This window comes from Artemia sp. Qi Xiang Cuo, chromosome 6, assembly GCF_049724085.1.
Source record: "Artemia sp. Qi Xiang Cuo chromosome 6, ASM4972408v1, whole genome shotgun sequence".
In the NCBI taxonomy this organism is placed as follows: Eukaryota; Metazoa; Arthropoda; class Branchiopoda; order Anostraca; family Artemiidae; genus Artemia; species Artemia sp. Qi Xiang Cuo.
The window spans coordinates 39,195,791-39,208,786 of NC_142799.1; the positions used below are offsets into that span (position 1 = coordinate 39,195,791).

Here is a 12,996-nt window from a genome sequence, read left to right on the forward strand (position 1 = left end):
TTTTTCTCATCTTTTTAGGTATGTCTTAATCAGTTTAAGCTAGTAATTGGACTTTTATTGCTAAAAGGATTTATTATTACTCGGATTTGATATTGGACTCATATTTGTACAAAAAATTTTTCATTTCTCTTATTTATAAAGACAAGGCAGAGTAGTTTAAGAAATTGTTTATTTTCAATGACAATATCAGCTGAGCATTAATGAATAAAAACTGCAGTAATACTATAGGATTTAGTGGAAAGATAAGCAATTATTTAAAATACTATGCTGCTAATGCTTACTTACATCCAGTCTCTGCCTGAATTTCAGCTATTTCTTCTTCCTGAAGCTGAGATGTATGGTTTCCCATGGTTTTAATCTAAAAATTATATTAAGGTAAATATAAACCACAAAAAAAGGTCAGAACAGACGACAACAGCTATTTTAGAAAAGTGTCTGACATGTATGATACTGTGAAATAATATTAAAAACGTAATGTAATTCAACAATTTCAAAGTTTTCAACTTTTTGTAGCTGGTGCCCCAAGTAATGCAGCCGACTTTCTGTTTCTATCCACCATGTCACCGTTTTCTAAAGGTAAGTATTGTTCTAGCAGAAACCTCTGTCAGGTGAGTGAGATGTCACTTTTAGTGAGTAAATGGAAATTTGCTATGGAAAATAGATAAAGGAATAGATTAATAGATTAATGGAAATAGATTAACAACCAAAATTTCAAAAATAAGCAGTTTACAGATTCTGAATAGCACTGACAACTTCCCAATTATAGAACAAATCTACCAATCCGAAAATTTGAAACTCTGAACCCTGGCAACGACTGTATTTGCAAGACCCTACAGACTAATATTTTCGGAAAACAAGTTTCCTAAAAAAAAAAAAAAAAAAAAAAGCATTATTTTAGCTGCTTCTATAGAAAATCAAGTGGGTCTGGCACTTTCATTGGGAAGACAGATGAAGCTCAAAAGCTCTGAATGACTTTGAATGTTTGTCCCCTTGGCTCAAGGTACTTGCCAATCCTCTTGGGATCTGCAAATGGAGAGAATTGATTTGTAATGTATGTCAGAACTAAGTTCAACAGTGTCCCCTTACTACAATTCTACTGTGACGCTTTCCAAGGGAAAAATACCTGGGCATTAATAGACAAGAAATTCGTTTCGCATCCCTTTTCGGTAGCACATACGTATGCAAACAGGTGGTATCCAGGAAGGTACATGTGAAGTGCGCTACAAGAACGCAATCCCCCGACAGTCATTTGAAAAGTTCGTTTCAAGTTGCTGCAACATCATTTAAATCAATTATTGGACGCCTTGTTAATGAAAACCAGTCCTGGTGTTGCACTGTCAGGTCAAAAATCAATTAATTTTCAATATAGTAATTTTACCTAAATTCTCAACTAGAATTTCTATTAAACATAAAAGGGTTAGTAATATTTTATATTCGTTTGATTTAGATTTTAGAGCTAGATTATACACAAAAAAAACATATTCATTTAATTTAATTGCAAAAATAACTTGCTTATATGTGATTATTAAAAATAACATTAATATATTAGTTATTTTATACGTAAATTCACTGGCCTATCATTAGATCATATTTAATACGTAAAAAAATTGAATCATGTGAGCCCCTTTCTGAAAAAGGTTGGACATGCTTGGTTTAGGATATTATGTTGGAATTTTCAAGGCATGATGAAGGAGATGTTCAATTGACCAAGAGGCAAAATGTGCATGCAACTACTACTACCACAACTACAACTAATACTACTTTTACTGTGACTACTACTAAGGATTAGAGCATTAGCTTAAAATTTCAGAGAATGTGGGGGGGGGGGGTATTGAACTAAATTAACGCACTATGCGTAAGGAGTTTCTCAAAAGGGCGCATCAGCAATATCTTAAGAACAGCATAGAGCATTAAATTGAAACTTAAAGGGGATGGCGAGCAGGATGATAAACTAGCCAAAAGGCAATATGTACATACTACTACTACTTCTATAGCTACTACTAATATTACTACTATTGGTACTACTGCTACTAATGCTGCTTCTACTACTACTACTAATGCTACTACTACTACTCCTAAACCTAAGGGTATTAAGGTGAAAATTTGAAGGAATGTTAAGAGGATAATGAACTAAATCAAATCATAATATGTGCATGCACGTTGTCAAAAGGGCATATCAGCAATATCTCAGGAACAGCTCTTGGTATAAGGGAATAAGTATACTACAGCAAAAGGGAATAAGCAAAACAGCAAAAGGGAATAAGTATACTACTACTACAATTACCTTCATTTATTTATTGATGGTGATTTATGATCATTGGAAATATTATTGAATATATGAAATATAATTGAAATATATACTTTATATAGTCTTTTAGTTTATTTCTGCTCGTCTTTGGTTTAATGTTGCTCTTTACTTTTCTTCAGAAAATTCATTTTGAGAAAACAAATTTTTAATTTATTTTTGGAAAGAACATTTTATGGAAAATCTAATACTATATTTTTTTTTCTGGTACACTGTTTGATGTTTGGATTAATTTTCTAGCTAAAACAGGAACATACCAATCAATACATCTTTTAATACCTTTTCCAGATATACTGATTGCTACTATAGCAAATTCATGTTTGGGTCCTAAATGTGGTTTCAAAGTATATGCTGAAATGATGTCCATTGAGTTTTTTTTTATAGTAAAACATAGAAAGAAAGACATATACCATTCAATTCTCTTTCCAAATGCAGGATTCAGTGCCATCACAATTGCACCCCAGCTCCCTCCCTCTTATAGGGTTAGATTTTCCCCCTAGGCAATTGTTCAGCAACTTGCAGCTCCTCAACCGGTTACAGCTATTCAGCTGTGGTATCTATTGATGATTTCACTTATCCTGATCTGATTTGCACCAACAAACAGGATAGTCAATAAACAAAGCTTCCTTGCACATTTTTTATCTATGCAATCACTTCTAGCTTTGGAAAGTCAGATCAAAAAACAAATTTGTATGAATCACTAACGAAAAAGTCAATAAAATGTTCTGCAATCAAAACAAAAGCCAAGCACAAATGTATTTGAACTAGTATTACAAAGTCAACAGGGAGCCAAGCTAATGTTGACGTTTTGATCTTTAGTGTTTGATTTGTGCCTTTTTGTGTTAATTTAGAACCGCAAATTAAACATGTACTTTAGGCAGTGGTTACAAACATAAAACTTTATTAATAATTTAATACCTACTGCCAGTTTTTATTCAGTTAATTAATCTATTCAAACACTCAAAGCCATTCTTGAATAGAAATAAATTGTCATTGTAAAAAAAACGATCATTAATTTGTCTTGCATTTTGAATCTACTGCTTAGACTTATAATTTCTTTGTTGCCATGGACAACAATAGTTTCTTCTTTGATCCAAAGACAACGAAATGTTGACATGTCAAAAACTAACAAAATGAATGCCCATTGTGTCATCAGAGAATCAGCTAAAACACCAAAAGGCCTTGCAATGTTGACAGAGATGGTAATTTAAATGCTTCAAATGCAGCTCAGACAGGTTGAAAGTTTGAATTTTACCACTTTGAAAAATTCTATTAAGAAGAAAGAACCTTGCAGTCAGAAATATATTAAGATAAGATCATTCAATATACCAGTATTTAATCTATTTATCTTAAATTTAAACAAGAAACTGTGTATATATTTATTTATGTACACACTTTTTCTTAAAAACGGCTCCATATTTTCTTTTGAAAATTGGCACCCTGCAATTTTCTGGCCTGAAATAACGATCTAGATAGGGCGCCAGTTTGAGAAAATTTTCTAGTCTTTTTTTTTTTACAAAGAAATGCATGTGAGTGAAGTCATATTTATATACATTTAAATAGCAAAAATTTACGTCATTTCCCCCCAGCAGTGATCATACCGTTTTTAGTATCTATTACGCATGTAAAATTTCACAAGATGACAAACTGCTCTGAACAGCTAAAGAAAAAGGCAGGGAACAAGAAACAGCAAAAATCACACTAAATTGCAAACAAAAAAGTTGCACAACGAAATTTACGGTTAGAAGACAAAGCAAATTTACAATGGAAAGAAGGAGCGTGTTAGTTTAGCATATGTGAGTCTGTGATTGATAAACAGGGAGGACGAATTACTATTTAATATCTATGTCATGTGAAAGAATATACAAGAAGACAAATGACTCTGAACAGCTAAATAAAAAGGTATGGAACAAGAAACAGCAATAAATCACATTGAACTGCAAACGAAAATGTGACTTAAAATAAAGAATAGCATGGTAATTATGCTATTACATAATTTACACATTATAGAAAATAATAATTGAATATGCAAAGTATTATTTTAGTGTTTGTAAAGGATAAGTTTGAGGAGGAATTAAATTCACAACAGAATTTCTTAATTCAACTGAAATTGCTGATTTGCCACCCAACGACTTGAAACTAAAGAACAAAACAATGAATGTGCCATTTTAGTATCTATTACGCATGTAAAATTACACAAGATGACAAACTGCTCTGAACAGCTAAAGAAAAAGGCAGGGAACAAGAAACAGCAAAAATCACACTAAATTGCAAACAAAAAAGTTGCACAACGAAATTTACGGTTAGAAGACAAGGCAAAATTGCCATGGAATAAAGGGACGTTAGTTTAGCAAGCATGAGCGGTTAGAAGACAAAGCACAATTACAATGGAATGAAGGAGTGTGTTAGTTTAATGTGTGAGAGCTGTGATTGATAAACAGGAAGGAGGAATTAATATTTAGTATCTATGACAAGTATAAAATAACAAAAGACAACAAATGATTCTGAACAGCTAAAGAAAAAGGCAGGGAACAATAAACAGCAACAAATCACATTGAGTTGCAAGCAAAAATGTGACTTGAAACTAAAGAACAACACAATAATTATGCTATTGTGGAAATTAGATATTTCAGAAAATTACAATTGAATAAGGAAAGTGCCATTTTAGCATAACAACCTTAATTGACCTTGAACTGAATTTTGGATTATGATTGCGAACTCCTTTTAACCATATATCTGGCGTAAGTGATGGAGGATAATATTTTTACATCACCTTTATTGAATTTTTTCAAAGAAAGTTAATTAACAAACTTGATAAAGATATGATGATTAAGCATGCATCAAAGTTTTTTAGTAAGGATTGATGGAACTCAGGGAAATGATGGAATTGTGCAAAATTATATTTTGAACAAATATCACAGAGAAACGTAGAGGAACCCACCCAGCAATTGCCTTTTTCAATGACATTTTTGATTTGCTTGAAACCAAATGAGAGCCAATGAAACTTTTGCCCAAATTTGCCATTCTTTATCCATCGGATGTGCCGTTAATACCTAACGAGCCAAATACTATTATAGCATCCTGTCTGAACGATACTGTTAGAATGCTGAACTTTCTTGTGGAAAAGCAAGAAACCTCATGCACTATCCCTCCTGTCCTACTTCAGTGGCCTTCCGCTCCCCCAATTATGCCTACCACAGTCCACTGGTGCTTACAAATTTATCTGAAGAGCTAAAATCAAGAAACCCTGTAAAGCAGTGTGAATTTATTCAGAAAATCAACTGTGCCAAGAAGGTAAAGCATGTCAAGCTGAAGCATGATTGCCTTATCTTACATATGTCCAATGAAGCCACTGCCCTAAGTGTGCCAGCAGTTATTCCCCCATGCCTAAACATTCATTCAAAAGTGGTAAAAAATGAGCATTTAGGAATAATTCGAATTGATAAGGATTTTGATGCGTCTTCTATACCAGAAGCCCTTGACTAGGCCCAAACAGTGTTTTAAGTGTCAAAGCTTTGGCCATATAGCTTGCGATTGTGCAAACGAATCGAAGTGCAGTAGACGTGGCAAAAGTGGTCACAGTAGCACTCGTGAGACCCTGTGTACAGCAACTACCGTGAAATGCGCAAACTGCTGCGGCAATTACGTCACCAGCAGTTTTATCTGCTTCAAGTTCTTTCCAGTAAAACACAATGAAAAGTAATGACCCAACTAGTGTTAAGCTTCTGTTCCATAACATTAATGGTGCCAGAGAAAAGCTAGATGTATTAGCTTTCACTTTTGGTCTGTTTGATATAGTGTGCATTATCAAACACCTATTAAATTCAGACAATGCCATGCAGCTTGAACTGTCATATGATCATGATTTTTTTATTCTTTCTGCTAAGACGTCGCTAGGCCGACCGTCAGGTGGTCTTGCAGTTGTTGTTTGGGGTTTGATGCGTTTGACCTGATAGGTCATATGAATTCGTATTACTCAATTATTCTGTGCCTTCTGTAATTACTAGCTTGATTGGGTGTCACATCAGTCAACAGCCTACTCACTGAACCAGATCATGTATCACTTATATTGATATTGGTAGGGTTATTCACCTGCAGCAACTACCTGCGTTGAAAAACGGGAATCAGAATAATGCGTCTTTGCTTTATCATAAATCAGTTAAAATACACATACAACACCAATAAAATGAATACTACAGATTTACATTATACCTGTCACATATATAAGAATCTTAACAGATAAGATAAAGATAATAAAAACAAATAAAATAGTAAATGTCATAACTCTCAAATCAACTATTATAGGGATAAAACAATAATAAAAAAAAAATCTTATAGGGAATGAACCAAACCAGTAGTCTTAACAAATCTACCAAAAAGTTTTTTGCTTAATCATTTAGCCCAAGGAGGAGACATGTGATGTCCCAGAACAGAACACATTGTGAATGCCTTAAATACCTTCTCACAACAATTCCTTAGTGTTTCCCTCTGTTTTTCATATTTTCTACAGTTGAAGAAGATGTGACGTATGTCTTCATACACTCCACATGTGTTGCAGTTGGAGGAAGGGGCCATTTTCCAATGGAAGTGTTGATTTTGTCTTTGCATGGCCACATCTAAGATGAAAGAGACAAGTTGAAAGGATGCAAGATGACAGGTACATTTCTTTTGGTGGCTGATTATAATCATAGAGATCCAATAGCTAGGTATGGAAGGAATGAAGCCAAGCCTCTTCTTCCTCCAAAATTTTTGAACTGATTGAAGACAGGAATTCAGGACCAGTAATAGGGGTTTGAGTGATCAGACCCAGATGGGAGGCTTATTTTGCAGCCTGGTCTGCTAATTCATTTCCTGTTATACCACAGTGTGCTGGAACCCATATATATAGAACTGATAGACTCTTTCTTGCAAGTTGTGTAGCCAAATTTTCAATGTCAATGGCAACATTTCTTGCTTGGTGTTGCTAGTGTGAAAGGTAAACCAGAGCAGACAGTGAATCAGTGCAGACAATATACTTCTTATGTTTGATCTCTGTTTGGCTTGATATGGCTTGAAGAGAAAACTTAATTGCCATAAGTTCTGCAGAGAAAACTGTCAGGTAGGGGGTAAACGGTAGCAAAGGGACAAGCTCTGGGAAGGTATAACTACTGCACAGCTGCATTTTGATTCTGCCTTTGAGCCATCTGTGTAAACTTGGATGTAGTCCTGATATCCTGCCAACTTTCACAGGAATATGATTTTCATCAGTGCTTGGGGAAGGCCCTCCTTTTGTGCAATCCTGATCTTAGGAATACTCAGTTCCCCAATTCCTTAGGAAGCGCAAGGAGAATCATCTTTCAAGTCAAAAGTCAGCGTGCCGTTCTCCATGAATTCTTCCATGCCAGGAAAGCAAAGGAATCCCTGGAAAAAAGGTATCTCTATTGATTTGGAGTGGACATCAAGGTTGTGGTGGCTAATGATTCCTTTGTAGACAATGTGATTCTTGAGTCTTATCTTCCTAGCAAAATATCTTGCAATGAAATATTTTCTTCTGGAGTGAAGAGACTGGATCCTTGCTTCACAGTACATAGCAGCAATAGGAATTGAATTTAGGCAACCAAGGGCTCTTTGTAAGACTGCATGGAGGGTAGTGTCAAGTTTCTTTAGGACACATTTCTTATATAGAAATGATCCATAGTTTATCTTGGATAACACCACTGACTTGACAATAGTTGAAGCAAAGGCTGTGGGGCTCCTCTTATTCCAAGGCAGAGAGCATTAATGATGTTTTGTCATTGTTTGAGACTGCCAATCATCTCATCCAGATGGGGTTTCCATGTCAGTTTTTGATCAAATACAGCTCCCAGAAAGCATGCATGTTCTGCAACCACAATCCCTTGTCCATTCAGTTTTACCAGCAGTTTGAAAGCAGCCAGGTTATGTATTTTGTGAAAAAAAACACACTAACTGACTTATGGCTTGAGAAAACCATATCATTACTTTTTGCCTAAATTGATAGCATATCTACAGCTTTTTGTGAGGCTGACTGTAAGCATAAAGGGTCTCTCCCCACAACTGCAACAGCAATATCATCAGCATACAGAAAAAGCTCTGCTCTAAGGACATTATCCAGGCTTATATACTAAGAGGAGGAGAATAAACTGAGAGGAGAAGTGGGCTTAGAACAGCCCCTTGAGGGAATCCAACGTCAAAAGCTTTTCTCTTAAACTCTGAGTAGGAGCCCCCCAAAGTGGCCTGAACCTCCCTACCCATCAAGAATTGGTGAATCCAATTTGCCAGTAGGTCTGGTAAACCCAGTACAGATGGCTTTCTGATTAGTTGCCCCATATCTACTCTATCAAATGCTGATTCCATATATAAAAATATTCCAAGAACTGCTTTTCCTTTTTTGAAGCTTTGTCTTATCAGATGCTCTAGTATAACTAGGGCATCTGTGGTGCTCCTTCCAGGACCTTGTTTAGTTGCAATTGACTTTGATGGAGGAAGTAGCATGTCTGGTTTTTTCAATAGCAGTCCAGCCAGCTGAAAGTGTTGGGATACCTGCCTCAATACCAAGATGCCAATGTTGGTGATTCTTCTCTTCAGACACTTCTCTTTTTTTAAAGACTTTTTCTGTTCCCCATATCTCAAGCAGCTATGTGAAGAACTCAATATCAGATTTCTTAACCACCAACCTACAGCATTTAAAATTCAACTTCTATTCCCTCATTTTATTGTTGATTCTGTATTAGCTAAGGTTGTGACAAAGCTGCAAAATATAAGCAGTTCTGTTCCTCTGAGACTACCCTCCTTGCTGAGTTAACTGTCTGCTGAGCCAAATGAAGGTTTATAGGCAATTCTCACCCAATAAAGTTCCTGAAACTCTTGGTGTGTGCATGGAGAACAAGACAGATTAAAATATAAGAAGCGTTTACAGTGCTTGCAATGTTTTGTATCTGATTCAAGGATTAGCAAGATTAGAGCTCTTTAATTTGGTTAATTGAACTCATTATTTTACCTTTTTTAGTAGCATAGTAAAAAAAAGCCACAAAAAGGGGAGCATGACAGTAATGTAATTAGTTGCTTGTTAGTTTCTGGTAGCTTTTAACTGCCCCCCCCCACAAATAGAAATCCTAAATACACCACTGGCAACTGCCCCCTCTCCTTAACTATTTATTTTTTGTGTGGAGGGGGGGGGAGGGGGTACACAATTATAAAATACTTGTATCATTCCTAAAAGCACTTAACTTTACTCTTCTCCCATATGTAAATATATAACCCAAATTATATATGCTCAAAGCATTTTTATGCATAGCACTCATTTTTTACAAAGATTTAATGGTAAAGAAGCAACATCAATGAAATCAAGAAATAGAAAAATGCATGGGGTATATATAATTTGGGCTATATATTTGCAATTTTTCTAGCTTCAGTCTCTTTCCATCAGCTCTAGTTTCTGAAAATGCAATCCCATTATTTTAGCAGGATCTAAGCCAACTCAAGGTTTTTTTGAAGTTACAAAATAGATTTACAAGTCTTACAACTTGATACTTCTAAATCAAGACTGAGCAAAGGTATGAGACTCAAAATGCTTTCCTTATGCCTCATTTCAGCATTAGATCTATTTCTCAAAGTTTTACTTTTATAGCATAAATATTAAGCCTATGAAAGGTTATCAAAAGTCAGAGCCCTTTGGAGACGGGAAGGGCAGAGATAGGTCAACTAATTTTTCTGGCAGAAGTCCATGCTCATTGGGAGAATAAAAGACTGTTGTTAAAAAACTGTACCAGGAAGTTTAGTTTAAATAGCCTAGTGCAGTGGTTCTCAAACTGTGGTAAGCATACCCCTTGGGGGTACACAACAATTTTTAGGGAGTATGTGGCTGGCCAACAAAAAACAAAACATCCCTTTAACTCTAGGACTGGCAATTTTATTTATATTTTAGCTATAGTTTACTTACTACTGGTAACTGAAAAGGGGTACCTAAAATATTTTGTAGGTAAAAGGGGTACAGTGTCTAAATAAGTTTGAGAACCACTGGCCTAGTGTTCAATTCAGAAGAGGGCCTACACCAGACTGGTGCCCTAGACTATGATTTTTACTAATGTTTAGCTATAGGAACTGAAAACATGCTCAGTGACATGGAGCAATTGAGGCTATCTCCTCACTAAATCCCTTTGTATTACCCTAGGCTACAAAAGAACTTGCCTAAGATCATAGCTTAGGGTAAAAGACCTCTTTTTGGGAAAGACAACTTTTCTTTGGCATTCCAGAAAAATAGAGATGTGTTTTCAGACTGTCCCTATTTTACTACAGCATGACATAATGTGAGCGTAGTAATAAGATCTTGCCTTTTATCAACCTCATTGGTGAAGTTTTCACCAATAATTTGTTGCCATTAATTCAAAATGTGAGATCTGTTTTGATAAGCAATTGAAAAGAAAAAATTATATTTAATATTTATGATTTATAAAATAAATACCAAGCAATAACATTTAAATTTTGGTAAATTTGCAGGTTTCACTATAAGTTAGCTAGGATATTAGTGAAAATGTCATTTGATACCTTTTTATGCTCTTTCATAAAACAATAATTGCTTCTGTTGCAAATTACATCTTGAGCCCTTAAACAGGCCCCAAAGGTATTTTATATGAACTATGAAAGCACATAAAAAGGCATCAAATGATGTTTTCACTTCTATCCTAGCTAAATTAAATGGCCCACTGCAAATTTACCTTGAAGTTTACCCACCCCCACCACCCTAATGTGCAAATATATACCATGAATTGTTGACAGCAAAGTTTTGAATTGCAAAATTCAGTGCTATTTTTTCAATGGCATTTGAAAAACTTGAAATGCTAGCAAAATGGTGTGAATTGAGTTGCCTTATAAATAAGGTTTGAATAGTTATAAATAAGTATTTTTGGAATATATTTCTCTTGAGCAACTTATTTATAAGCTGGTGATATATTTTTAGGTAAATTTTTGGCAGTTCATATTATTGACTTACAAATAAAGTAAATATACCACTCAATGCCTTTTTTTATGCTCTTTCCAAATATACTAATTATTTTGGTTCAGAGATGAATTTTACCCCCACCCCTATATATTCCAATTCAGGGTATATATTTGCACATTAGGGAGTGGGGGTAAAGTTTAAACTTATCTCTCATTTGCATTAGAAATAAACAGTACTGTTCTATTAACTGGGCTCTTTTATATAGTGCTAGTTTGATTAATACTAATGAAATAAAATAGAATGAATATATAATAGTTTAGAAACAAGTTTGGGCTATATATTTACACATTAGGGGGTGGGGGCCAAGCACACCATATCTTAAATACTTAACCTAACCTAGGTACCTCCCCCCCCCCTAAACCCAAAAAAACAACAATTTAAATACAGTTCTTGCCTTTGTTTATATTGCAGAATGCATTGTAAACCTGTTTTCATCCTGTGTCTTGATCTATTTTGTGACTGCTATGCATAGGTGCATTTAAAAGAACAGTACCAAATAAACTTTACCTCAACCCCCCCTAATGTACAAATATATACCCTGAATTTGAATTTTAACAGCTTTTCAATAACTTAACTAGCCTAGTGGTGATAACTTCTTTGTGTGGTTACAAAAATGAAATACCTACAGGGCCTAAAATGAAATTTGCAACAGAAGAGATTATTTTATTACGAAAGAGCATAAAAAAAGGCATGAAATGACATTTTCACTTTCATCCTAGCTAAATTATAGTGCCACCAGCAAATTTACTTACATTTTTATAATCAGAAGATAATCAGCTTTCTGTTAATATGTGGATAAAATTGAAAGGAAATATATGTAAAAATTGGATATTTAGTATTTCCAAAAAGAAGTCCTTTTAGGTAAGTCAATAAACTGCTAGCCTTAATTTCAAGTGTTTTATCTTAATTAATTTTAATATCAACCATATTAACACATAGCTTAGATTTTTATCTATTGATTGGTATATACAATTCTTTCCAATTATTATCTCGTAACAAGATGTGAGGATTTGAGTTTTACCTGTAGGCTATTTGCTCAATAGGCTAACTGTTTTTCCCCTAGTTCTAGAGCCTAGATTAGGCTAGTTTAAAATCTATTTGAATGTCACCATGACAAACAAGGCATCAACAGGTCAATGGACAAAAAATGTTTGACCTAAACCACTAAATGCATGCTATAAATAAATATAGGCCTAATTAATTACCACCTAGATTTCAAGTACAGCTTTCTTTGGTCGGTTGAGCAGTAATGCCAAGTGCCTTACATTAAATAGCGCAGCAAGGGAGGCGAAAAGGCACCATCGGCGCGTTTTCGCTTTATATTTTTTGGGTGTGAGTTCGAAATTCAGGGTAAGTTAGATCTTGCAGGTAGTTCCCGAAGCCCCTCCACGCCAACATGACGGCGGCAAATGTGTGATTTAGTATCGACGGTGGCGCGCCGCCAGGCGTGCCGCAATTTTTTTGGTGGCGCGCCGTCGATTTTTCTGATTAAAAATAATAATAAAAATTCCACTTCCCCAAGCACGTTCAACCCCGATTTTAGTAAGGATTTTTAAATGGTTGGCTAAAAACATACAAGAACAATATGACAAAACAGAAATTTGTTGGGCTGTGCGGAAAGTGTTTATGTTCACCGTCGATTAGACCAAGTAGAATTCTCATTTTCAAACAGTTCGTGGTAACGAACTATAAG

General features: G+C 35.0%; 1 protein-coding gene across 1 annotated transcript in view; it reads right to left on the minus strand.

The window, feature by feature from the left end:
- Positions 1-12,560, minus strand: part of elm (calcineurin like EF-hand protein 1 elm) — a 56,598-nt gene extending 44,038 nt beyond the window's left edge. The window contains exons 1-2 of the mRNA XM_089090731.1: positions 12,509-12,560; positions 286-358 (exon numbers count right to left, since the gene is read on the minus strand). Of these exons, the coding sequence (XP_088946857.1) occupies positions 286-349 (64 nt within the window). The 5' untranslated portion in view covers positions 350-358; positions 12,509-12,560. The remainder of the gene's footprint in view (positions 1-285; positions 359-12,508) is intronic.
- Between the last annotated feature and the right edge of the window lie 436 nt (positions 12,561-12,996).